This window comes from Carcharodon carcharias, chromosome 6, assembly GCF_017639515.1.
Source record: "Carcharodon carcharias isolate sCarCar2 chromosome 6, sCarCar2.pri, whole genome shotgun sequence".
NCBI lineage: Eukaryota > Metazoa > Chordata > Chondrichthyes > Lamniformes > Lamnidae > Carcharodon > Carcharodon carcharias.
The window spans coordinates 2,377,427-2,403,950 of NC_054472.1; the positions used below are offsets into that span (position 1 = coordinate 2,377,427).

General features: G+C 52.8%; 1 protein-coding gene across 3 annotated transcripts in view; it reads right to left on the reverse strand.

The window, feature by feature from the left end:
• dpy19l1l (dpy-19-like 1, like (H. sapiens)) overlaps positions 1–6,741 on the reverse strand; it is a 76,742-nt gene extending 70,001 nt beyond the window's left edge. The window contains exons 1-3 of one of the 3 annotated variants that reach the window (XM_041189103.1): positions 6,234–6,741; positions 3,986–4,010; positions 146–233 (exon numbers count right to left, since the gene is read on the reverse strand). In XM_041189103.1, the coding sequence (XP_041045037.1) occupies positions 146–233; positions 3,986–4,010; positions 6,234–6,471 (351 nt within the window). In that variant the 5' untranslated portion in view covers positions 6,472–6,741. The remainder of the gene's footprint in view (positions 1–145; positions 234–3,985; positions 4,011–6,233) is intronic. The other 2 variants (XM_041189100.1, XM_041189102.1) reach the window with 2 other exon arrangements.
• Between the last annotated feature and the right edge of the window lie 19,783 nt (positions 6,742–26,524).

Genomic DNA, 26,524 nt, shown 5'->3' on the forward strand with positions numbered 1-26,524 from the left:
TAATTCAAAACACTAGCTATTGGTGACATAACACTTGGCTGCCATTTAGCAGGCTTAACTGGCTAGGTGAAATCAGGTAGGCTGGCTATACTGGAGCCTCAGGGGCTCATCACTGTTAGTGCTGTAATACAATTCAAATGCTTACCATCTCAGTGCGAAAGGCCATCTCCCTTTCAAGTGTTGAAAGGTGAGAGAAATGTCGATTATTTTCAAAAAGACTAGATATATGGTACCTATGGTAAATTAGAGAAAAATGAGAATGTTTTAAACATTGCTCACACACTTGAGAAAAGGTCCAAGATGTGGCTGCTGATTTACCAGACACGTGCTAATTCTATCACCAGCATGGTGGTTACCAACAGTAGAATGAGCTGGGGTAGACTATATAGCCCCTCAAGTATGTTCCACCATTTGATAAGGTCACAGCTAAATTTCTACACTATTTCCACTTTCCCCTCATCCCCATATCCTTTCATTCCCTTTGATAGATTGCAAAAATCTATATCAGCTGTAAATATACTCAATGACTGAACAGCCTCAGCCCTTTGGGATAGAGAATTCCAAAGATTCATCATCATGCTCAATAAAGAGGTTTCTTCTCATTTCAGTCCCAAGTGGTTGACGCCTTATCCCAAGACAATGACTCCCAGTTTTTACTCTCGAGGCAGGGGAAAAATAGCCTTTCCATACCTACTCTGTCAAGCCCTCTAAGGATTTTATACTTTACTGGGCAATAGCTTTCAAACAATATATTGTCTTCAATGGCCCACTGCTGGGAGATCAGTTATAAGCAGTATACAAGAAGACCATTGTCAATAAGATAATTCGTTGCAAGCAAATGAATTGCAGTAAAACTGCAGTTCTGATATGCACATCAGGCCCAGAGGAAATGCTTAATTTAATGGATTTTTATTTTTCAGGAACACAACACAGACAAAACAAGCTCAAATGAAAAATGCCCTTAAGCTACTTGATCTCATCCTTTCAGGGCACAAATTTAGTATCTTCCCCTTATGGCAACTGGCTATTTATCCAGTAGCTCAACCTCAGTTAACCACACCTGACAACCTGCTGATCACACAAAGTATAAAGAGAATCCTTTTGGCTGGCCTCGGTTCTAAATTTGGTTTTCATATCATGGGTGCTTTGCTTTTATTCTCTGATCTTATTTCTCAAAAAGATCACTAGAGGACATTAATTAATCATTTATCTCTCAGTGGGATCTTGACATGTGCAAATTGGCTGCCACAGTTCCTACGGTACAAGTGATGACACTTCAAAGAGTGCTTCATTGGCTGTGAAAATCTTTGGGACAGCCTAATAGCATGGAAGACACTAAAGAAATTCAAATCGTTATCTTTCTTTCACATCTGTCAAACATGGCTTGCCTTTGACAAATTGGAGCTATTTTCCCTGATTAACACACATTTCTTAACACTTCCAAATTTCATCTTGAATTAGGATTGAAGAATTTCACGTGACATCAGACTATTCCGTAGCCACGTGGTTTATCCACCAAGCCCTCTTGAACAAAGGAAGCATACTTCGAAAAGTCTCCAGTGTTTACTATCGCCCTCACAACGACTACCACATCACTCTTCCTTGGTTTCTAGGTGCACTCAAGCACCCTTGAGGGGTGGATTTTCTTTCCACATTATCTTTCAGCCTTTTCACCCAGCTGGTATCTCAGCTTCATCATGAGATGCGCAGATGACACAGGACACAGTCACTGATTCGGAAGATGAGGTGCTGTTCCTCCAGTTTGCGTTGAGCTTCACTGGAACATTGCAGCAGGCCAAGGATGGACATGTGGGCATGAGAGCAGGGTGGAGTGTTGAAATGGCAAGTGACAGGGAGGTCTGGGTCATGCTTGCGAACAGACCGAAGGTGTTCTACAAAGTAGTCACCCAGTCTGCGTTTGGTCTTTCCAACGTAGAGGAAAGTAGTAGGCACTTGACAGCCTTCCGGACTGAATATTGAGTTCAACAATTTTAGATCATGAACTCACTCCTCCATCCCCACCCCCTCTCCGATTCCCCCTCCACTTTTTTTCCAATAATTTATATAAATTTTTCTTTTCCCACCTACTTCCATTATTTTTAAATGTATTTCCATCCATTGTTTTATCTCTACCTTTTAGCCTTTTTTGATTCTTGGCACCCCAATCACTTTTTTTGTCTTGCTTCAGTATCATTCTGTACTTCTCCATCCAAACTTCCTATTAAAAAAATTCTCCAATCTCTCTTTTAATATCTTAGTCGGATAAGACTCTGGCCTGTGATAAGTTTGACAAAATACGTCACCCAAAATACAAATTAAAAGTTTTATTTGGTTAAATTGACATTTCCTAATAAAATGTTACACAACCAACTATGGGGAAATACAGCAAATATTAGCACAATTGCACTTAACTACAAGCTGCAACAAATTAACCCAGTAACTGCTGAGGGAAAATCTGAATATCTACTTAGATCAGATTTATATATCCTAACCTTATTTCCCCAACTCTCCTGGAAAAGTGAATTATTGAATTAAACACAGAATGGTTTTTCATCATCATCATCTGGTGTTACCAGCTTGGATATCAATGTAATAAAGCCATCCCTTTATTATATTCTGCACTCTATTCTAACTCTTGACTCTTAATACTTCTGCCATGTGCCTACTATTTCAGAAATACTGCTTGTATTTCCATCACCGTAACAAACTGATCACTAAATAGTTTCTGTCAGTGTTTGACACTTGTCCAGTTTATACTGCTGAATACTTGAATACCATCAAGGAAACCAATATTCTGATGAAAGGTCATGGCCTGAAACATAAATTCTATTTCTCTCCCTAGAGATGCTGCCAGGCTTGAGTATTTCTAGCATTTTGTTTTATAGCAGAATATTCAGTACCACTCGCAAAGAGCAGTGGAGGCTGGGTCATTGAATACATTTCTGATCGACAAGGGAGTCAAGGGTTATGGGAGAAGCAGACCTGAAAGGGGAGTTAAGGTCACAATCAGATCAGCCAAGTAACAAAACAAAAAGGGCAATCCAACAGGTTTATGGGGCTCCAAAACAAAAACAAAATCAGAATTACCTGGAAAAACTCAGCAGCTCTGGCAGCATCGGCGGAGAAGAAAAGAGTTGACGTTTCGTGTCCTCATGACCCTTCGACAGAACGTGAGTTCGAGTCCAAGAAAGGGGTGAAATATAAGCTGGTTTAAGGTGTGTGTGCGGGGGTCGGAGAGAGAGAGAGGTGGAGGGGGGCGGTGTGGTTGTAGGGACAAACAAGCAGTGATAGAAGCAGATCATCAAAAGATGTCAACAAACAATAGTACAAAAGAACACATAGGTGTTAAAGTTGGTGATATTATCTAAACGAATGTGCTAATTAAGAATGGATGGTAGGGCACTCAAGGTATTGCTCTAGTGGGGGTGTTTTTTTTTAATTTTTAATTTTTTAAAATTTTTTTTTCACCCCCACTAGAGCTATACCTTGAGTGCCCTACCATCCATTCTTAATTAGCACATTCGTTTAGATAATATCACCAACTTTAACACCTATGTGTTGTTTTGTACTATTGTTGTTGACATCTTTTGATGATCTGCTTCTATCACTGCTTGTTTGTCCCTACAACCACATCCCCACTCCACTTCTCTCTCTCTCTCCGCCCCCCCACACACACACCTTAAACCAGCTTATATTTCAACTCTTTCTTGGACTCGAACTCAAGTTCTGTCGAAGGGTCATGAGGACACGAAACGTCAACTCTTTTCTTCTCCGCCGATGCTGCCAGACCTGCTGAGTTTTTCCAGGTAATTCTGTTTTTGTTTTTGTTTTGGATTTCCAGCATCCGCAGTTTTTTTGTTTTTATCTAGGTTTATGGGGCTAAAGCTCACATTTACTGGAATGCATCAATAACTATACAACAGGTTAGGCTACCTAAAAAAAAATCTCAAAATACACACTTGTAGAGGAATCAGTTAACACTTACCAATGTAAAATTCCTGCTATGATAGCTGTAAAACAGAAGGAACAGAACCGATCAATAGAGGGTTAAAAATCAAAGCACTTAAAATTGCTACCAGAAGTTTCAGACCTGTCTTTTCCAACAGATAACCATAAAATAGTTAAAAGCTCGGTGGTCTGTAGTTAGAAATACAGGAAGGTTTACAGGTTCAGCAAGAAACCATTTGGCATGCTGTGTATGTGCCAACTAACAATGTTATCCACTGTAATCCACCTTCTAGCCTGTGGGATACAGCACCGAAATATATATCCACATTTTCTTTTGAAATGTAATGAGTGCTTCAGCCTCTAACAGCCTTTAAAGCAGACTGTTCCACATCTCCACGACCCCTTTAGGTGAAAACAAATTCTCATTCACAACTAATCCTTCCACCAGTAACGACCACTAAGAGCAATAAGAATGCAACTTATAAAAACTTTCCTTTTATCCGGTCCCATCTCTCCTTATTCCCCCCAACATTCTTATCCCTGTACTATCCAATCCTCTTCTCCCCTCACCCTCTTTCTCCCCTCCCCCAGCCTGTTCCTTCCTGTTCCTTCCTCTCGCTCCCCATTTATTCTCTATCTGCATCCCCATTACCAAGGATGGTGGCCACTAGCTTTTTCCCGCTTTCACACTCCCCATTGCCTCCCCCAATGCCCCAATTTCCCCTCCTCCCAATGGCCTCAGTCCTCCCAATTCCCCCTTTGCCCTCCTCCCAATTCCCGCCTCCCCGCAATGCCCCCTTCTCTCATTGCCCCCCCTCCCCCCCTCCCCACTGCCCCCACCCACTGCCTCCCCCCTCCCCTCCCAATTCCCACTCACCCACTCCCATTACCCCATTTCCGCCTCCCATCACCCCACTTCTCCGCCCTCCCGTCCCATAGCCCCACCACCCTCCCATCTCCTCCTCCCATTGCCCCACTTCCCTCCCCTCCCATTGCCCCATTTCCCCCTCCCACTGCCCCACCTCTCCCCCTCCCACTGCCCCACTTCCTCCTCCCCTTGCCCCCCCTTCCATTGCCCCATTTCCCCCCTCCCGCCTTCCCATGACACCCCTCACCGCCCCCCTTCCCCTCCCACTGCCCCACTTCCCCCTCCCCCTCCATTGCCCCCCTTGACCCCTCCCATTGCCCTCCCTTCCCCCCTCAGCCCCTCCCATTGTCCCCCTTCTCCTCCTCCCATTCTCCCCCCCTTCCCCCTCACGCCCTCCCATTGTCCCCCTCACGCCCTCCCATTGTCCCCCCTTCCCCCTCACCCCCTCCCATTGTCCCCCCTTCCCCCCTCACGCCCTCCCATTGTCCCCCTCACGCCCTCCCATTGTCCCCCCTTCCCCCTCACCCCCTCCCATTGTCCCCCCTTCCCCCCTCACCCTCTCCCATTGTCCCCCCTTCCCCCCTCACCCTCTCCCATTGTCCCCCCTTCCCCCCTCACCCTCTCCCATTGTCCCCCCTTCCCCCCTCACCCTCTCCCATTGTCCCCCTTCCCCCCTCACCCTCTCCCATTGTCCCCCCGTCCCCCCTCACCCCCTCCTATTGTCGCCCCTCACTCCCTCCCATCGTCCCCCCTCCCCCCTCACCCTTTCCCCTCCCCCTCTCCTCCCTCCCCTCCCAATCCCCCCCTCCCATTGTCCCCCCCCCCCTATCCCCCCTCACCCTCTCCCATTGTCCCCCCTTCCCCCCTCACCCTCTCCCATTGTCCCCCCTTCCCCCCTCACCCTCTCCATTGTCCCCCTTCCCCCCTCCCCCTCTCCATTGACCCCCTTCCCTTCCCCCCTCACCCTCTATCCCCATTGTCCCCCCGTCCCCCCCTCACCCCCCCTATTGTCGCCCCTCACACCCTCCCAACGTCCCCCCTCCCCCCTCACCCTTTCCCCTCCCCCTCTCTCCCTCCCCTCCCAATCCCCCCCCTCACCACCCTCCTCACCCCCTTTCCCCCCCCCTCACTCTCAACCCCTCCCCTCACCCCCCCCCACCTCCCATTGTCCCCCCTCTTCCCCCACCCCTCCCCCTCACTTCCCCCCCCTCCCCCCCCCCTCCCCCCTCTTCCCCCCTCCCTCCCCCCTCACTTCCCCCCCCTCCCCCCTCTTCCCCCCTCCCCTCCCCCTCACTTCCCCCCCTCCCCCCCCTCCCCCCCCTCCCCCCCTTCCCCCCTCCCCTCCCCCTCACTCCCCCCCCTCCCTCCCCCTCCCCCCCTCCCCCCTCTTCCCCCCTCCCCTCCCCCTCCCCCTCACCCAGGACGATGGTGGTCCCCAGGCTGCTGAGTGCCGAGTCGCTGAGTCCGAGCGGCCCCCGGATGCCGGTGACCCATTTCCCGGAGTGCCCCAGGACCGGGAGTTTGTTCTTGGTGACGGCACCGTCCTTGCGGCGCTCCCGCCGCGGGCTGGGGGCTTTGGGCGCGGCCTTGTTCCCGGGAGGCGAGCAGCGCTCCCTGTCCTCGGCCGGGGCCCGGCTCCGGGTCTTCACTGCCATGTCCGGCCGGCCGGCCTCACACCGTCTGCCTCCTGCTGCTCCCGGGCCGGGGCCGAGGCCCAGCCTGAGCCTCGGGCTGTGAGTAGCGGCTGCAGCCGGAGCTTCGCTCCCTCTGACCCGGGGAACGGCCCCAGTCACCACGGCAACATCGTCAACACCAAGGAGAGGGCAAGCTGCACAAGAGGAGACCCCCAGCACACAAACTGCTGCTCAGCCAGACTTCCCAGCCTCCGCAACCAGCCCATCAGAACCCCCCTCCTCCTCCCAGCAACCAGCCTCCTCCTAGCAACCCGCTGCCCCCAGCAACCAGCCTCCTCCTAGCAACCAGCCTCCTCCTAGCAACCCGCTGCCCCCAGCAACCAGCCTCCTCCTAGCAACCAGCCTCCTCCTAGCAACCCGCTGCCCCCAGCAACCAGCCTCCTCCTAGCAACCAGCCTCCTCCTAGCAACCCGCTGCCCCCAGCAACCAGCCTCCTCCTAGCAACCAGCCACTTCCTAGCAACCAGCCTCCTCCTAGCAACCAGCACCCAGCCTCCTCCTAGCAACCAGCCCCCTCCTAGGAACCCACTGTTCGCAGCAAGCATCCCCTTCCTAGCAACCTGCATCCTCCTTGCAAACTTTTGCCCCCATCAACCAGCCTCCTCCTAGCAACCTGCTGCCCCCAGCAACCAGCCCCCTCCTAGCAACCTGCTGCCCCCAGCAACCAGCCCCTTCCTAGCATCCTGCATCCTCCTAGCAACCTGCTGCCCCCAGCAACCAGCGTCCTCCTAGCAACCTGCATCCTCCTAGCAACCTGCTGCCCCCAGCAACCAGCCCCTTCCTAGCATCCTGCATCCTCCTAGCAACCTGCTGCCCCCAGCAACCAGCGTCCTCCTAGCAACCTGCATCCTCCTAGCAACCAGCTGTCCCTAGCAACCCGCTGTCCCCAGCAACCAGCCTTCTCCTAACAACCCACTGCCCCCAGCAACCAGCCTTCTCCTAGCAACCTGCTGCCCCCAGCAACCAGCCCCCTCCTAGCAACCTGCTGCCCCCAGCAACCAGCCCCTTCCTAGCATCCTGCATCCTCCTAGCAACCTGCTGCCCCCAGCAACCAGCGTCCTCCTAGCAACCTGCATCCTCCTAGCAACCTGCTGCCCCCAGCAACCAGCCCCTTCCTAGCATCCTGCATCCTCCTAGCAACCTGCTGCCCCCAGCAACCAGCGTCCTCCTAGCAACCTGCATCCTCCTAGCAACCAGCTGTCCCTAGCAACCCGCTGTCCCCAGCAACCAGCCTTCTCCTAACAACCCACTGCCCCCAGCAACCAGCCTTCTCCTAGCAACCTGCTGCCCCCAGCAACCAGCCTCCTCCTAGCAATCCGCTGTCCCCAGCAACCAGCCCCCTCCTAGCAACCCGCTGCCCCCAGCAACCAGCCCCCTCCTAGCAACCAGCCTCCTCCTAGCAACCTGCTGTCCCCAGCGACAAGCCTCTTCCTAGCAACCCACTGTCCCCAGCAACCAGCCTCCTCCTAGAAACCAGCCTCCTCCTAGCAACTGTTCTCCTCCAATCCACAGCCGCTTTCCTCTTCCTAGCAACCTGCTGGCCCTAGCCACTGTCTTCCTCCAATCCTCAGCAACTGTCCTTCTCCTAGCAACCAGCTGTCCCCAGCAACCAGCCTGCTCCTAGCAACCAGCTATACCGATAAACCAGCCTTCTCCAAATAAGTGTCCTCCTCCCAGCAACCAGCCACCTCATAGTAACTCTCTCCTCCTCACGACCAGCTGTCCCCAGCAACTACTCCTCCTACCAGAGGAACAGAAGAACATAAAAACATAGGAGCAGGATGAGGCCATTCATTCCATTGAGCCTGCTCTGCCATTCAGAATGATCATTGCTAATCATCCACTTCAGTGCCTTTTTCCCCACATTATCCCCCTATCCCTTTATATCATTAATATTTAGAAATCTGCTTTAAACATACTCAATAAGTGAGCTTCCACTGCCCTCTGGGGTAGAGAATTCCAAAGACTCACAACCCTCTGAGTGAAAAAAATTTCCCCCTTATTTTGAAATTGTGTCCCCTGATTCTAGACTCCCCAGCCAGGGAAACATCTTACCTGTATCTATTACCCTGTCTATTCCTTTAAGTATTTTGTAGGTTTCACTGAGATCACCTCCCATTCTTCGAAACTCTAGACAGTATAGGCCCAGTTTCCCCAAACTCTGCCAATGTGAGAGTGACCTGTTTATTTTTACTCTCTGTTTTCTGCCTGTTAACCAATCCTTAATCAATGCCAATATATTACCTCTTATCCCATGTGCTTTATTTTTGTTAACCAGCCTCCTATGGGGGACTTTATCAAAAGCCTTCTGAAAAACCCAAGTATACTACATCCACCAACTCCCCTTTATCAATTCTGTTAGTTAACATGCACAAGAAACTCCAACAGGTTTGTCAAACATGATTTCCCATTCATAAATCCATGTTGACTATGCCCAATCAGATCATTATTATCCGAGTGTCCATTTATCACATCCTTTGTAATAGATTCTAGCATTTTCCCTACTACTGATGAAGGCTAACAGGCCTGTGGTTCCCTGTTTTCTCTCTCCCTCCCTTCCTTAATAATGAAGTGACGTTTGCTACCTTCCAATCAGCAAGAACCATTCCAGAATCTATAGAATTTTGAAAGATGATCACCAATGCATCCACTATCTCGATAGCTACCTCCTTCAACACTCAGGGATGTAGAATATTGGCTCCAGGGGACTTATCAACCTTTAGTCCCATTAATTTCTTTAATATAACCTTCTCACTAATACTAATTTCCTTCAATTCGTCTTTCTTACTAGTTGCTTGGATCTCTAATTCTGAGAGATTTCTTGTATCTTCCTCAGTGATGACAGACACAAAGTAATAATTTAGCTTCTCCACCATTTCTCTATTCCCAATTATAAATTCTCCTGACTCTGCCTGTAATGGACCCACATTTGTCTTAGCCAAACGTTTCCTTTTTATGTACCCATAAGGGCTTTTAAATTACATTTTTATATTTTTTGCTAGTTTACATTCATATTCTATTCTCCCTTTCTTTACAGTTTCTTGGTCCTCCTTTGCTGTATTCTAAAATCTTCCCAATCCTCAGGTTTATGACTAGGCTATGGGACAAGTGCTGGAAAATGGGATTAGAGTAGATAGGGGCTTGATGACCAGCACGGACACGATGAGCCGAAGGGTCTCTTTCCATGCTGCGAAACTCCATGACTCTATGACTCTATTTCTGGCAACTTTATTGGCCTTTTCTTTTAACCTTACACAATCCTTAACTTCCTTTGTTAGCCACGGTTACTGACTTTTCTTTTTATGTTTTTGTGTCTTAAAGGAATGTATAATTGCTGTAAGCTATGTAATAATTCTTTAAAGACTGTCTGTTGCCTATGCACCGTCATACCTTTTTATGTATTTTCCCACTTCAGCCAATTTGCCCCTTATATCTTCACAATTCCCTTTATTCAAATTTAACACCGTGACTTCAAATTGAACTACCTCACTTTCAACCAGCCTACTCCTAACAACTGTTCTCCGCCTTTTCCTGGCAACTAGCTGTCCCTAACAACCAAACTTCTCCCATCCCTATCAACCAGCCACTCCCCATTCCCAGATTTGCATTGCAACCTCACCTCCCTCCCCCTGCCCCTGCCACACTGTCCTCTTGAAGGAATGTCCAGCTCAAAGCCTAATGTCAGCTTCCAAAGGGGCATCTGAAACTGACCATTGTTGAGTTGCACTGAGAGCAGTGTGAGGGCTGGCAACATCATTCTAACTAAACAACAATGAAGGCAAATGCCAGCTTTACCTACTTGGAAATGGACTGGAAATAGAAAACTAGGGACAAGAGAAGGCCATTCAGCCCCTCAAGCCTATTCTACCATTTAATTAGGTTGTGGCTGGACTGTGACCTAACTCCATCCACCCGCCTTGGTTCGATACCTTCAATACCCCTGTCCAAATAAAATCTATAAAACTTAGTTCTGACTATTTCAATTCACTCCCTGTTTGAGCAGCTTTTGCGGGGAGAAGATTTCAGGATTCCACACCCCTTTGTGTGAAGGAGGGTTTCCTGATCTCACCCGTGAATGGCCAGGCTCTCATTGTAAGCTTCTGCCCCTCATTCCGGGCACGCCCTCAATGCCCACCAGAGGAAATAGTTTTGATCGAGGTACTCAGTAATGATCCTCTGACAGTGCTGCGCTCACTCAGTAATGTTTCTCTGACAGTGCAGCGCTAACCTGGTACTGACCCACCAACAGTGCAGCACTCCCTCAGTACTGACCCTCCGACAGTGCAGCACTCCCTCAGTACTGACCCTCCGACAGTGCAGCACTCCCTCAGTACTGACCCTCCGACATTGCAGCACTCCCTCAGTACTGACCCTCTGATAGTACGGTACTCCCTCAGTACTGACCCTCTGACAGTACGGTACTCCCTCAGTACTGACCCTCTGACAGTACGGTACTCCCTCAGTACTGACCGTCTGACAGTGCTGCACTCACTCAGTACTGACACTCCGACAGAGCGGCACTCACTCGGTACTGACCCTCTAACAGTGCGGCACTCCCTCAGGACTGATACTCAAACAGTGCGGCACGCCCTCAGTACTGAATCTCTGGCAGTGCATCACTCCCTCATACTGACTGTCTGACAGAGGAGCAATCCTCCAACAGTGCAGCACTCCCTCAGTACTGACCCTCCAACAGTCCTGCAGTCCCTCAGTACTTCCCCTATGACAGTGTGGCACTCAGTCAGTACTGACTCTCCGAAAGTGCAGTGCTTCCTCAGCACTGATCCTCCAACAGCGAGGCACTCCCCCAGAACTGAACCTACGACCTGCGGCACTCCCTCAGTACTGATACTCTGACAGTGCAGCACTCCCTCAGTACTGATACTCCAACAGTGCATCACTCCCTCAGTACAGACTGTCTGATGGAGCAGCAATCCTCAGTACGGACCCTTGGACAGTGCAGCACTCCCTCAGTACGGACCCTTGGACAGTGCAGCACTCCCTCAGTACGGACCCTTGGACAGTGCAGCACTCCCTCAGTACTGACCCTCCGGCATTGCGGCACAACCCTAGTACTGACCATTCGACAGTGCAGCACTCCCTCTGTACTGACCCTCCAACAGTGCAGCACTCCCTCAGTACTGACCCTCCAACAGTGCAGCACTGCCTCAGTACTGACCCTCTGACAGTGCAGCACTCCCTCTGTACTGACCCTCCGACAGTGCAGCACTCCCTCAGTACTGACCCTCCAACAGTGCAGCACTGCCTCAGTACTGACCCTCTGACAGTGCAGCACTCCCTTGGTACTGACCCTCCGACAGTGGGGCACTCCCTCAGTACTGACCCTCCGAAAGTGCAGCACTCCCTCAGTACTGACACTCCGACAGTGCAGCACTCCCTCAGTACTGACCCTCCGTCAGTGCAGCACTCCCTTAGTACTGACCCTCCGACATTGCGGCACTCACTCAGTACTGATCCTCAGACAGTGCAGCACTCCCTCAGTACTGACCCTACGACAGTGCAGCACTCCCTCAGTACTGACCCTACGACAGTGCGGCACTCCCTCAGTACTGATCCTCTGACAGTGCGGCGCTCCCTCAGTACTGACCCTCCGACAGTGTGACGCTGCATTAGAACTGATCCTCCGAGAGTGTGGTATTGCCTTAGTAATGACCATCTGACAGAGCGGCACTCCCTCAGTACTGATTCTCCGACAGTGCAGCACTAACCTAGTACTGACCGACCAACAGTGCGGCACTCCCTAAGTACTGACCCTCCGACAGTACGGTACTCTCTCAGTACTGACCATCTGACAGTGCAGCACTCCCTCAGTACTGACCCTCCGACAGTGCAGCACACCCTCAGTACTGACCCTCCGACAGTATGGTACTCCCTTGGCACTGACCGTCTGACAGTGCGGCACTCACTCAGTACTGACGCTCCGAAAGAGCAGTACTCCCTCAGCACTGACCCTCCAACATTGCGGTGCTCCCTAAGTATTGATCCGCTGACAGTGCAGTGCTCCCTCAGTACTGACCCTATGACAGAGCGGCACACCCTCAGGACTGATACTCCAACAGTGCTGCACGCCCTCAGTACTGAACCTCTGGCAGTGCGTCACTCCCTCATACTGACTGTCTGACAGAGCAGCAATTCTCATGACTGACCCTTGGACAGTGCAGCACTCCCTCAGTACTAACACTCTGACAGTGCAGCACTCCCTCAGTACTGATCCTACAACAGTGCGGTGCTCCCTCAGTACTGACCCTCCGTCAGTTCAGCACTCCCTAAGTAATAACCCTCCGCCATTGCTGCACTCCCTCAGTACATCCCCTCTGACAGTGCGGTACTCCCTCAGCACTGATCCTCCAACAGCGTGGCACTCCCTCCGTATTGAACCTATGGCAGTGCAGCACTCCCTCAGTACTGACCCTACGACAGTGCGGCACTCCCTCAGTACTGACCCTACGACAGTGCAGCACTCCCTCAGTACTGACCCTACGACAGTGCGGCACTCCCTCAGTTCTGACCCTACGACAGTGCGGCACTTCCTCAGTACTGACCCTACAACAGTGCGGCACTCCCTCAGTACTGACCATACGACAGTGCGGCACTCCCTCAGTACTGACCGTACGACAGTGCAGCACTCCCTCAGTACTGACCCTACGACAGTGCGGCACTCCCTCAGTACTGACCCTCCGACAGTGCAGCACTCCCTTTCTACTGATCCTCTGACAGTGCTGCACTCCCTCAGTACCTACCCTCTGACAGTGCAGAACTCCCTCAGTACTGATCCTCCGACAGTGCAGCACTCCCTCATTACTGAACCTCCGACAGTGCAGCACTCTCTCAGTACTGACCCTGCATCAGTTCAGCACTCCCTCAATACTGATCCTCTGATGGTGTTGCACGCCCTCAGTACTGACCCTCTGACAGTGTTGCACTCCCTCAGTACTGATTCTCCGAAAGTGCGGCGCTCCCTCAGTACTGACCCTCTGACAGTGTAGCGCTCCCTCAGTACAGACATTCCGACAGTGTAGCGCTCCCTCAGTACTGATCCTCCGACAGTGCAGCGTTCCCTCAGTACTGACCCTCTGACAGTGTAGCGTTCCCTCAGTACAGACATTCCGACAGTGCAGCACTCCCTCAGTACTGACCCTCTGACATTGCGGCACTCCCTCAGTACTGACCCTCGGACAGTGCAGCACTTCCTCAGTACTGTTCCTCCGACAGTGCGGCACTCACTCAGTGCTGACCATCTGACAGTGCAGCACTCCCTCAGTACTGACACTCCGCCAGTTCAGCACTCCCTCAGTACTGACACTCCGACAGTGCAGCACTCCCTCAGTACTGACCCTCTGACAGTGCAGCACTCCCTCAGTACTGACCCTCCGACATTGCGGCACTCACTCAGTACTGACCCTACGACAGTGCAGCACTCCCTCAGTACTGATGCTCCGAAAGAGCAGTACTCCCTCAGTACTGACCCTCCAAAAGTGCAGCGCTCCCTCAGTACTGACCCTCTGACAGTGCAGCACTCCCACAGTATTTACCCTCCGACAGTGCTGCTCTCCCTCAGTACGGACCCTCCGACAGTGCAGCACTCCCTCAGTACTGATCCTCTTACAGTGCAGCACACCCTCAGAACTGACCCTCCGACAGTGTGGCACTCCCTCAGTACTGACTCATTGACAGTGCAGCACTCCCTCAGTATTGACCCATTGACAGTGCAGCACTCCCTCAGTACTGTCCCTCTGACAGTGCAGCACTCCCTCAGTACTGACCCTCTGACAGTGCAGCACTCCCTCAGTACTGACCCTCTGACAGTGCAGCACTCCCTCAGTACTGACCCTCTGACAGTGCAGCACTCCCTCAGTACTGACCCATTGACAGTGCAGCACTCCCTGAGTACTGATCCTCCAACTTTGCGGCACTCCCTCAATACTGACTTGAGGACATGTGGCACTCCCTCAGTACTGAACCTCTTGCAGTGCGTCACTCCCTCAGTACTGACTGACTACCGGAGCAGCAATCCTCATTAAGGACCCTCGGACAATCCAGCACTCCCTCAGTACTGACCTCTGACAGTGCGACACTCCCCCAGTACTGACCCGAAGACAGTGCGGCACTCCCTCAGTACTGATACTCCAACAGTGAGGCACGCCTTCAGTACTGATACTCCAACAGTGTGGCACGCCCTCAGTACTGAACATCTGGCAGTGCATCATTCCCTCATATTGACTGTCAGACAGAGCAGCCATTCTCATGACAGGCCCTCGGACAGTGCAGCACTCCCTCAGTACTGACCCTCTGACAGTGCAGCACTCCTTCAGTACTGAACATTTAATAGTGCAGCGCTCCCTCAGTACTGACCCTCCTACAGTGCGGCACTCCCTCAGTACTGACCCTCTGACAAGGTGATGCTCCCTCAGTAATGACCCACCGACAGTGTGGCACACACTCAGTACTGAAGCTCTGGTAGTGCGTCACTCCCTCATTACTGATTGTGTGACAGTACAGCAATTCTCAGTACTGACCCTACGAGAGTGCAGCACTCCCTCAGTACTGACCTTCCGGCACAGCAGCACAACCCTAGTACTGACGAATCGAAGTACTGATCCTCTGACAGTGCAGCACTCCCTCAGTACTGATCATGAGACAGTGCAGCACTCCCTCAGTACTGACGCTCCGACAATGTGATGATCCTTCAGTACTGATAATCCGTCAGTGCAGCAATCCCTAAGTAGTGATCCTCTGACAGTGCAGCACTCCCTCAGTATTGACCCTCCGAGAGTGCAGCACTCCCTCAGTACTGACCCTCTGACAGTGCAGCACTCCCTCAGTACTGATCTTGAGACTGTGTAGCACTCCCTCAGTACTGACCATCCAACGATGTGATTATCCTTCAGTACTGGTAATCCGACAGTGCAGCATTCCCTAAGTAGTGATCCTCTGACAGTGCAGCACTCCCTCAGTACTGACCCTCCGACAGTGCAGCACTCCCTCAGTACTGATCCTCTGACAGTGCAGCACTCCCACAGTACTGATCTTCAGACAGTGCAGCACTCCCACAGTACTGATCTTCAGACAGTGTAGTACTCTCTCAGAAGTGACCGTCCGACAGTACATCTTTCCCTCAGTACTGACCCTCCGTAAGTTCCGCACACCCTCAGTACTGATCCTCCAACGGTGCAGTGCTCCTTCAGTACTGACCATCCGACAGTGCAGCACTCCCTCAGTACTGACCCTCCGACAGGGCTGCACTCACTCAGTACTGACCCTCCGACAGTGCGGCACTCACTCAGTACTGAACCTCTGACAGAGCAACACTCCCTCAGAACTGAACCACTGACAATGCGGCACTCCCTCTGCACAGACCCACCGACAGTACAGCTCTCCCTCAGTACTGACACTCTGACAGTGCAGCACTCGCTCAAAACTGACCGTCCGACAGTGCAGCACTCCCACAGTACTGACCCACTTACAGTGCCTCACTTCCATAGTGCTGACCCTCTGACAGTGCAGCACTCCCTCAGCATGGACCCTCTGACAGTGCAGCACTCCCTCAGTACTGACCCTCTGACTGTGCAGCACTGCCTCAGCACTGAACCTCTGAAAGTGCAGCAACCCCTCAGTATTGATCCTCTGACAGAGCAACACTCCCTCAGAATGGAACCACTGACAATGTGGCTCTCCCTCCGCACAGACCCTTCGACAGTGCAGCACTCCCTCAGGACTGACCCTCAGACAGTGCAGCAGTCGCTCAAAACAGACCCTCCAACATTACGGCATTCCCTCAGTACTGATCCTCCAACAGTGCGGTGATCCCTCAGTACTGACCCTCCAACAGTGCAGCACTCCCTCAGTTTTGATCCCCTGACAGTGCGGCACTCCCTCAGTACTGAACCACTGACAGTGCAGCACTTCCTCAGTACTGACCCTCTGACGGTGCAGCACTCCCTCAGTACTGACCCTCCGACAGTGCAGCACTCCCTCAGTACTGACCCTCTGACGGTGCAGCACTCCCTCAGTACTGACCCTCCGACAGTGCAGCACTCCCTCAGTACTGACCCTCTGACAGTGCAGCACTCCCTCAGTTCTAACCCTCTGACAGTGCAGCCTTCCTGCAGCACTGAATTCTCTGAAAGTGCCGCAACCCCTCAGTATTGATCCTCTGACAGAGCAACACTCCCTCAGAACTGAACCACTGACATTGCGGCACTCCCTCTGCACAGACCCGCCGACAGTGCAGCACTCGCTCAAAACTGACCCTCCGACAGTGCAGCACTACTTCAGTACTGACCCTCCGACAGTGCTGCACTCCCTCAGTACTGACCCTCTGACGGTGCAGCACTCCCTCAGTACAGATCCTCCAACCATGCAGCAGAGCCTAAGTACTGACCCTCTGACAGTGCAGCACTCCCTCAGTACTGACCCTATGACAGTGCAACACTCCCTCAGTACTGACCCTCCGACAGTGCAGCACTCCCTCAGTACTGACCCTCTGACAGTGCAGCACTCACTCAATGCTGACACTCCGAAGAGCATTACTCCCTCAGTATTGAACATCCAACAGTGCAGTGTTGCCTCTGTACTGATCCTCCGACAGTGCAGCGCTGCCTCAGGACTGTACCTCCGAGAATGTGACTCTCCCTCAGTACTGATCCTTCGAGAGTGCAGCACTCCCTCAGTACTGACCCGCTGACTTTGCAGCACTCCCTCAGTACTGACCCTCCAACAGTGCAGCACTCCCTCAGTACTGACCCTCTGACAGTGCAGCCTTCCTGCAGCACTGAACCTCTGAAAGTGCAGCAACCCCTCAGTATTGATCCTCTGACGGAGCAACACTCCCTCAGAACGGATCCACTGACAGTGCAGCACTCCTTCAGTACTGACCTACCGACTTTGCAGCACTTCCTCAGAACAGACTGTATAACATTGCAGCACTTCCTAAGTACTGACCCTCTGACCATGCGGCACTCCCTCAGTCCTGACCCACCGACAGTGCACCACTCCCTCAGTACTGACCCACCGACAGTGCACCTCTCACTCAGTACTGACCCACCGACAGTGCACCACTCCCTCAGTACTGACCCACCGACAGTGCGGCGCTCCCTCAGTATTGACCCTCTCACAGTACAGCACTCCTTCTGTACTGACCCTCCAACAGTGCTGCACTCCCTCAGTACTGATCCTCCGACAGTGCTGCACTCCGTCAGTACTGACCGTCCGACAGCGTAGCACTCCCTCAGTACTGACCCTCTGACAGTGCGGTGCACCCTCAATACTGACCCTCTGACAGTGCAGCACTCCCTCAGTACTGACCCTCTGACAGTTCAGCACTCTCTCAGTATTGACCCTCTGGCAGTGCAGCACTCCCTCAGTACTGACCCTCTGACTGTGCGGTGCTCCCTCAGAACAGACCCTCCAGCATTGCGGCACTCCCTAAGTACTGATTCTCCAGCAGTGCAGCACTCCCTCAGTACTGACCCTACGACAGTGTGGCACACCGTCAGTACTGATACTCCGACAGTGTGGCACGCCCTCATTACTGACTGTCTGACAGTACAGCAATTCTCAGTACTGATCCACAACAGTGCAGCACTCACTCAGTACTGACATTCCGGCAGAGCAGCACAAACCTAGTACTGACGATTCAAGAGTGCGGCACTCTCGAAGTACTGATCCTCTGACAGTGCGGCACTCCCTCAGTACTGACTCATTGACAGTGCAGCACTCCCTCAGTACTGACCCTCTAACAGTGCAGCACTCCCTCAGTACTGACCCTCCGACAGTGCAGCACTCCCTCAGTACTGACCCTCCGACAGTGCAGCACTCCCTCAGTACTGACCCTCTGACAGTGCAGCACTCCCTCAGTACTGACCCTCTAACAGTGCAGCACTCCCTCAGTACTGACCCACTGACAGTGCAGGACTCCCTCAGTACTGACCCTCTGACAGTGCAGCACTCCCTCAGTACTGACTCATTGACAGTGCAGCACTCCCTCAGTACTGACCCTCTAACAGTGCAGCACTCCCTCAGTACTGACCCACTGACAGTGCAGCACTCCCTCAGTACTGACCCACTGACAGTGCAGCACTCCCTCAGTACTGACTCATTGACAGTGCAGCACTCCCTCAGTACTGACCCTCTGACAGTGCAGCACTCCCTCAGTACTGACCCTCTGACAGTGCAGCACTCCCTCAATACTGACCCTCTGACCGTGCAGCACTCCCTCAGTACTGACTCATTGACAGTGCAGCACTCCCTCAGTACTGACCGTCTAACAGTGCAGCACTCCCTCAGTACTGACCCACTGACAGTGCAGCACTCCCTCAGTACTCACTCATTGACAGTGCAGCACTCCCTCAGTACTGACCGTCTGACAGTGCAGCACTCCCTCAGTACTGACCCTCTGACAGTGCAGCCTTCCTGCAGCACTGTCCCTCTGAAAGTACAGCAACCCCTCAGTATTGATCCTCTGACGGAGCAACACTCCCTCAGAACGGATCCACTGACAGTGCAGCACTCCCTCAGCACAGACCCTTCGACAGTGCAGCACTCCCTCAGAACAGATCCACTGACAGTGCAGCACTCCCTCAGCACAGACCCTTCGACAGTGCAGCACTCCCTCAGAATGGAACCACTGACAGTGCAGCACTCCCTCAGCACAGACCCTTCGACAGTGCAGCACTCCCTCAGAATGGAACAACTGACAGTGCGGCACTCACTCTGCACAGACCCTTTGACAGTGCTGCACTTGCTCAAAACTGACCCTCCGACAGTGCAGCACTCCCTCAGTGTTGATCCTCTGATAGTGCAACACTCCCTCATAAATGACCCTCCGACAGTGCATCACTCCCTCAGAACTGACCCTCCGACAGTGCAGCACTCCCTCAGTGTTGATCCTCTGACAGTGCAACACTCCCTCATAAATGACCCTCCGACAGTGCATCACTTCCTAAGAACAGACCCTTCGACAGTGCAGCACTTGCTCAAAACTGACCCTCCGACAGTGCAGCACTCCCTCAGTACTGATTCTCCGACAGTGCGGCGCTCCGTCAGTACTGACACTCTGACAATGTGACACTTCCTCAGTACTGACCCTCCGACCGTGCAACATTCCCTAAGTACTTATCTTCTTACGGTGCGCCGCTCCCTCAGTACTGATTCTCTGACAGTGCAGCGCTAACATAGTACTGATCGACCAAAAGTGCTCTCTCCCTCAGTACTGAATCTATGTCAGTGTAGCACTCCCCCAGTATTGACCTTCTGACAGTGCTGCACTCCCTCAGTACTGACCCTCTGACAATGCACCACTCCCTCAGTACTGACCTTCCGGCAGTGCGGCACTACCCTAGTATTGATGATTTGACAGTGCTGCACTCCCTAAGTACTGATCCTCTGACAGTGCAGCACTCCCTCAGTACTGACCTTCCGACAATGTGATGCTCCCTCAGTACTGATTCTCTGACAGTGCAGCGCCAACCTAGCACTGATCGACCAAAAGTGCTGCACTCACTCAGTACTGAATCTATGTCAGTGTAGCACTCCCCCAGTATTGACCTTCTGACAGTGCTGCACTCCCTCAGTACTGACCTTCTGACAGTGCAGCACTCCCTCAGTACTGACCCTCTGACAGTGCAGCACTGCCTCAGTACTGATCCTTTGACAATGCAGCACTCCCTCAGAATGGAACGACTGACAGTGCGGCACTCCCTCAGCACTGACCCTCCGACAGTGCAGCACTCCCTCAGTACTGACCCTCTGACAGTGCAGCACTCCCTCAGCACTGACCCTCTGACAGTGCAGCACTGCCTCAGTACTGACCCTCTGACAGTGCAGCACTCCCTCAGCACTGACCCTCTGACAGTGCAGCACTCCCTCAGCACTGACCCTCTGACAGTGCAGCACTGCCTCAGTACTGACCCTCTGCCAGTGCAGCACTCCCTCAGTACTGACTCTCTGCCAGTGCAGCACTCCCTCAGTACTGACCCTCTGCCAGTGCAGCACTCCCTCAGTACTGACCCTCTGACAGTGCAGCACTCCCTCAGTACTGACCCTCTGCCAGTGCAGCACTCCCTCAGTGTTGATCCTCTGACAGTGCAGCACTCCCTCAGTACTGACCCTCTGACAATGCAGCACTCCCTCAGTACTGACCATGTGGCAGTGCAGCTCTCCCTCAGTACTGACCCTCAGACAGTGCAGCACTCCCTCAGTACTGACCCTCTGACAGTGCAGCACTCTCTCAGTACTGATTCTCTGACAGTGCAGCACTCTCTCAGTACTGACACTCTGACAGTACAGCACACCCTCTCTACTGATCCTTTGACGGTGCTGCACTCCCTCAGTAACTTCCCTCTGACAGCGCAGCACTCCCTGAGTACTGATCCTCTGACAGTGCAGCACTCTCTCAGTACTGACCATGTGGCAGTGCAGCTCTCCCTCAGTACTGACCCTCAGACAGTGCAGCACTCCCTCAGTACTGACCCTCTGACAGTGCAGCACTCTCTCAGTACTGATTCTCTGACAGTGCAGCACTCTCTCAGTACTGACACTCTGACAGTACAGCACACCCTCTCTACTGATCCTTTGACGGTGCTGCACTCCCTCAGTAACTTCCCTCTGACAGTGCAGCACTCCCTGAGTACTGATCCTCTGACAGTGCAGCACTCTCTCAGTACTGACCCTCTGACAGTGCAGCACTCCCTCTGTACTGACCCTCCAACAGTGCTGCACTCCCTCAGTACTGATCCTCCAACAGTGCTGCACTCCGTCAGTAGTGACCGTCCGACAGCGTAGCACTCCCTCAGTACTGACCCTCTGACAGTGCAGCACTCCCTCAGCACTGACCCTCTGACAATGCGGCACTCCCTCAGTACTGCTCCTCTGACAGTGTAGCACTCCCTCAGTACTGACCCTCCTACAGTGCAGCACTCCTTCAGTACTGACCATATGACAGTGCTGCACTCTCTCAGTACTGACTCTCCGACAGTGCAGCACTCCTTCAGAACAGACCCCCCAACATTGCGGCATTGCCTCAGTACTGATCCTCCAACAGTGCGATGATCCCTCATTACTGACCCTATGACAGTGTGGCACGCCCTCAGTACTGAAGCTCTGCCAGTGTGTCACTCCCTCAGTACTGACCGTCTGACAGTACAGCAATTCTCATTACCTCTGACCTTCCGGCAGAGCAGCACAAACCTAGTACTGACGATTCAACAGTGCGGCACTCCCGAAGTACTGATCCTCTGACAGAGCAGCACTCGCTCAGTACTGATCTTGAGACAGTGTAGCTTTCCCTCAGTACTGACCCTCCGACAATGTGATGATCTTTCAGTACTGATAATCCGACAGTGTAGCACTCCCTAAGTAGTGATCCTCTGACACTGCGGCACTCCCTCAGTACTGATAATCCGACAGTGCAGCACTCCCTCAGTACTGACCCCCCGACAGTGCAGCACTCCCTCAGTACTGACTCTCTGACAGTGCAGCACTCCCTCAGCAATGACCCTGTGACAGCGCAGCACTCCCTCAGTACAGACCCTCTGACAGTGTGGTATTCCCTCAGTACAGATCAACTGACAGTGCAGCGCCCCCTCAGTACTGACCCTCCGACAATGTGACGCTCCCTCATTACTGATCATTCAACAATGCAGCACTCCCTAAGTACTGATCTTCTGACAGTGCGTCACTCCCTCAGTACTGACCCTATGACAGTGCAGCACTCCATCAGTACTGATACTCCGACAGTGTGGCACGCCCTCAGTACTGAAGCTCTGGCAGAGCGTCACTCCCTCATTACTGGACGTCTGACAGTGCAGCGCTCCCTCAGTACTGATCTTGAGACAGTGTAGCTTTCCCTCAGTACTGACCCTCCGACAATGTTATGATCTTTCAGTACTGATAATCCGACAGTGTAGCACTCCCTAAGTAGTGATCCTTTGACAGTGAGGCACTCCCTCAGTACTGACCCTCCGACAGTGCAGCACTCCCTCAGTACTGACCCTCTGACAGTGCAGCCTTCGCTCAAAACTGACCCTCCGACAGTGCAGCACTCCCTCAGTACTGACCCTCTGACAGTGCAGCACTCCCTCAGTACTAACCCTCTGACAGTGCAGCCTTCCTGCAGCACTGAATTCTCTGAAAGTGCAGCAACCCCTCAGTATTGATCCTCTGACAGAGCAACAATCCCTCAGAACTGAACCACTGACAATGCGGCACTCCCTCTGCACAGACCCACCGACAGTGCAGCACTTGCTCAAAACTGACCCTCCGACAGTGCAGCACTACTTCAGTACTGACCCTCCGACAGTGCTGCACTCCCTCAGTACTGACCCTCTGACGGTGCAGCACTCCCTCAGTACAGATCCTCCAACCATGCAGCAGAGCCTAAGTACTGACCCTCTGACAGTGCAGCACTCCCTCAGTACTGACCCTATGACAGTGCAGCACTCCCTCAGTACTGACCCTCTGACAGTGCAGCACTCCCTCAGTACTGACCCTCTGACAGTGCAGCACTCCCTCAGCACTGACCCTCTGACAGTGCAGCACTCCCTCAGTACTGACCTTCTGACAGCGCAGCGCTCCCTCAGGACTGATCCCTCTGACAATCTGATCCTCCCTCAGTACTGATCCTCCAACACTGCGGTACACCCTCAGTACTGAACACCTGGTAGTCCGTCACTCCCTCACTAGTTGCCGTCAGACAGTGCAGCACTCCTCAGTACTGTTCTTCTGACAGTGCAGCACTCCTTAATACTGACCCTCGACAGTGCATCCCTCCCTCAGTACTGATCCTCTGACAGTGCAGCACTCCCACAGTACTGATCTTCAGACAGTGCAGCACTCCCACAGTACTGATCTTCAGACAGTGTAGTACTCTCTCAGAAGTGACCATCCGACAGTACATCTTTCCCTCAGTACTGACCCTCCATAAGTTCCGCAGACCCTCAGTACTGATCATTGAACGGTGCAGTGCTCCTTCAGTACTGACCATCCGACAGTGCAGCACTCCCTCAGTACTGACCCTCCGACAATGCTGCACTCCCTCAGTACTGACCCTCCGACAGTACGGCACTCACTCAGTACTGACCCTCCGACAGTGCAGCACTCCCTCAGTACTGACCCTCCGACAGTACAGCACTCCCTCAGTACTGACCCTCTGACAGTGCAGCCTTCGCTCAAAACTGACCCTCCGACAGTGCAGCACTCCCTCAGTACTGACCCTCTGACAGTGCAGCACTCCCTCAGTACTAACCCTCTGACAGTGCAGCCTTCCTGAAGCACTGAATGCTCTGAAAGTGCAGCAACCCCTCAGTATTGATCCTCTGACAGAGCAACAATCCCTCAGAACTGAACCACTGACAATGCGGTACTCCCTCTGCACCGACCCACCGACAGTAAAGCTCTCCCTCAGTACCGAACCTCTGACAGTGCAGCACTCGCTCAAAACTTATGCTCCGACAGTGCAGCACTCCATCAGTACTGACCAACTGACAGTGCCTCACTTCCATAGTACTGATGCTCTGACGTTGCAGCACTCCCTCAGCACTGACCCTCTGAAAGTGCAGCAGTCCCATAGTATGACCCTCTGACAGTACAGCACTCCCTCAGCACTGACCCTCTGACAGTGCAGCACTCCCTCAGTACTGACCCTCTGACAGTGCAGGTCTCCCTCACTACTGCTCCTATGTCAGTGCAGCACTCCCTCAGTATTGACCATCTGACAGTGCAGCACTCCCTCAGTACTGACCATCTGACAGTGCAGCACTCCCTCAGTACTGACCCTCTGACAGTGCAGCACTCCCTCAGAACTGACCCTCTGACAGTGCAGCACTCCCTCACTACTGACCCTCTGACAGTGCGGCACTCCCTCAGTACTGACCCTCTGACAGAGCAGCACTCCGTCAATACCTTCCCTCTGACAGTGCAGCTCTCCCTCAGTACTGATCCTCTGACAGTGCAGCACTCCCTCAGTACTGACCCTCTGACAGTGCAGCACTCCCTCACTACTGACCCTCTGACAGTGCAGCACTCCCTCAGTACTGACCCTCTGACAGTGTGGCACTCCCTCAGTACTGACCCTCTGACAGTGCAGCACTCCCTCAGCACTACCCTCTGACAGTGCAGCACTCCCTCAGTACTGACCCTCTGACAGTGCAGCACTCCCTCAGTACTGACCCTCTGACAGTGCAGCACTCCCTCAGTACTGACCATGTGACAGTGCAGCACTCCCTCAGTAATGACCCTCTGACAGTGCAGCACTCCCTCAGTACTGACCATGTGACAGTGCGACACTCTCTCAGTACTGACTCTCCGACAGTGCAGCAGTCAATCAAAACAGACCCTCCATCATTACGGCACTCCCTCAGTATTGACCCTCCAACAGTGCGGTGATCCCTCAGTACTGATCCTCTGACAGTGCATCACTCCCTCTGTACTGATCCTCTGACAGTACAGCACTCCCTCAGTACTGACCCTCTGACAGAGCAGCACTCCCTGAATACCTTCCCTCTGACAGTGCATCACTCCCTCAGTACTGAACCCCTGGCTGTGCGTTACTCCCTCAGTAGTTGCCGTCTGACAGTGCAGCACGCCCTCAGTACTTACCCTCCGACAGTGCAGCACTCCTCAGTACTGATGGTGTGACAGTGCAGCAATCCTCAATACTGACCCTCGGACAGTGCATACCTCCGTTAGTACTGATCCTCTGACAGTGCAGCACTCCCTCAGTACTGATCTTCAGACAGTGCAGCACTCTCCCAGAAGTGACCCTCTGAAAGTACAGCTTTCCCTCAGTACTGACCCTCCGTAAGTTCAGCACTCCCTCAGTACTGACCCTCCGAAAGTGCGGTGCTCCTTCAGTACTGATCCTCTGACAGTGCAGCACTCCCTCAGTACTGATCCTCCAACAGTGCGGTGCTCCTTCAGTATTGACCCTCCGACAATGCGGAATTCCCTCATTACTGATCAAACGACAGTGCAGCGCCCCCTCAGTACTGACCCACAGACAATGTGACGCTCCCTCAGTACTGATCATTCAACAGTGCAGCACTCCCTCAGTACTGATCATTCGACAATGCAGCACTCCCTCAGTACTGACCCTCTGACAGTGCGGCACGCCCTAAGTACTGATCCTCTGACAGTGCAGCACTCCCTCAGTACTGACCACGTGACAGTGCGGCACTCTCTCAGTACTGACTCTCCGACAGTGCAGCAGTCGCTCAAAACAAAGCCTCCAACATTACGGCACTCCCTCAGTATTGACCCTCCAACAGTGCGGTGATCCCTGAGTACTGACCCCATGACAGTGCGGCACTCCCTCAGTACTGATACTCCGACAGTGCAGGACTCCCTCAGTACTGATCCTCTGACAGTGCAGCACTCCCTCAGTACTGAACCCCTGGCTGTGCGTCATCCCTCAGTAGTTGCTGTCTGACAGTGCAGCACTCCCTCAGTACTTACCCTCCGACAGTGCAGCTCTCCTCAGTACTGATCCTCTGACATTGCAGCACTCCTCAATAGTGACCCTCGGACAGTGCATACCTCCGTTAGTACTGATCCTCTGACAGTGCAGCACTCCCTCAGTACTGATCTTCAGAAAGTGCAGCACTCTCCCAGAAGTGACCCTCCGAAAGTACAGCTTTCCCTCAGTACTGACCCTCCGTAAGTTCAGCACTCCCTCAGTACTGACCCTCCGACAGTGCGGTGCTCCTTCAGTACTGAGCCTCTGACAGCGCAGCACTCCCTCAGTACTGATCCTCCAACAGTGCGGTGCTCCTTCCGTACTGACCCTCCGACAATGCGGAATTCCCTCAGTACTGATCAAACGACAGTGCAGCGCCCCCTCAGTACTGACCCTCAGACAATGTGACGCTCCCTCAGTACTGATCATTCAACAGTGCAGCACTCCCTCAGTACTGATCATTCGACAATGCAACACTCCCTCAGTACTGATCCTCCGACAGTGCAGCGCTCCCTCAGTACTGACCCTCTGACTGTGCAGGGCT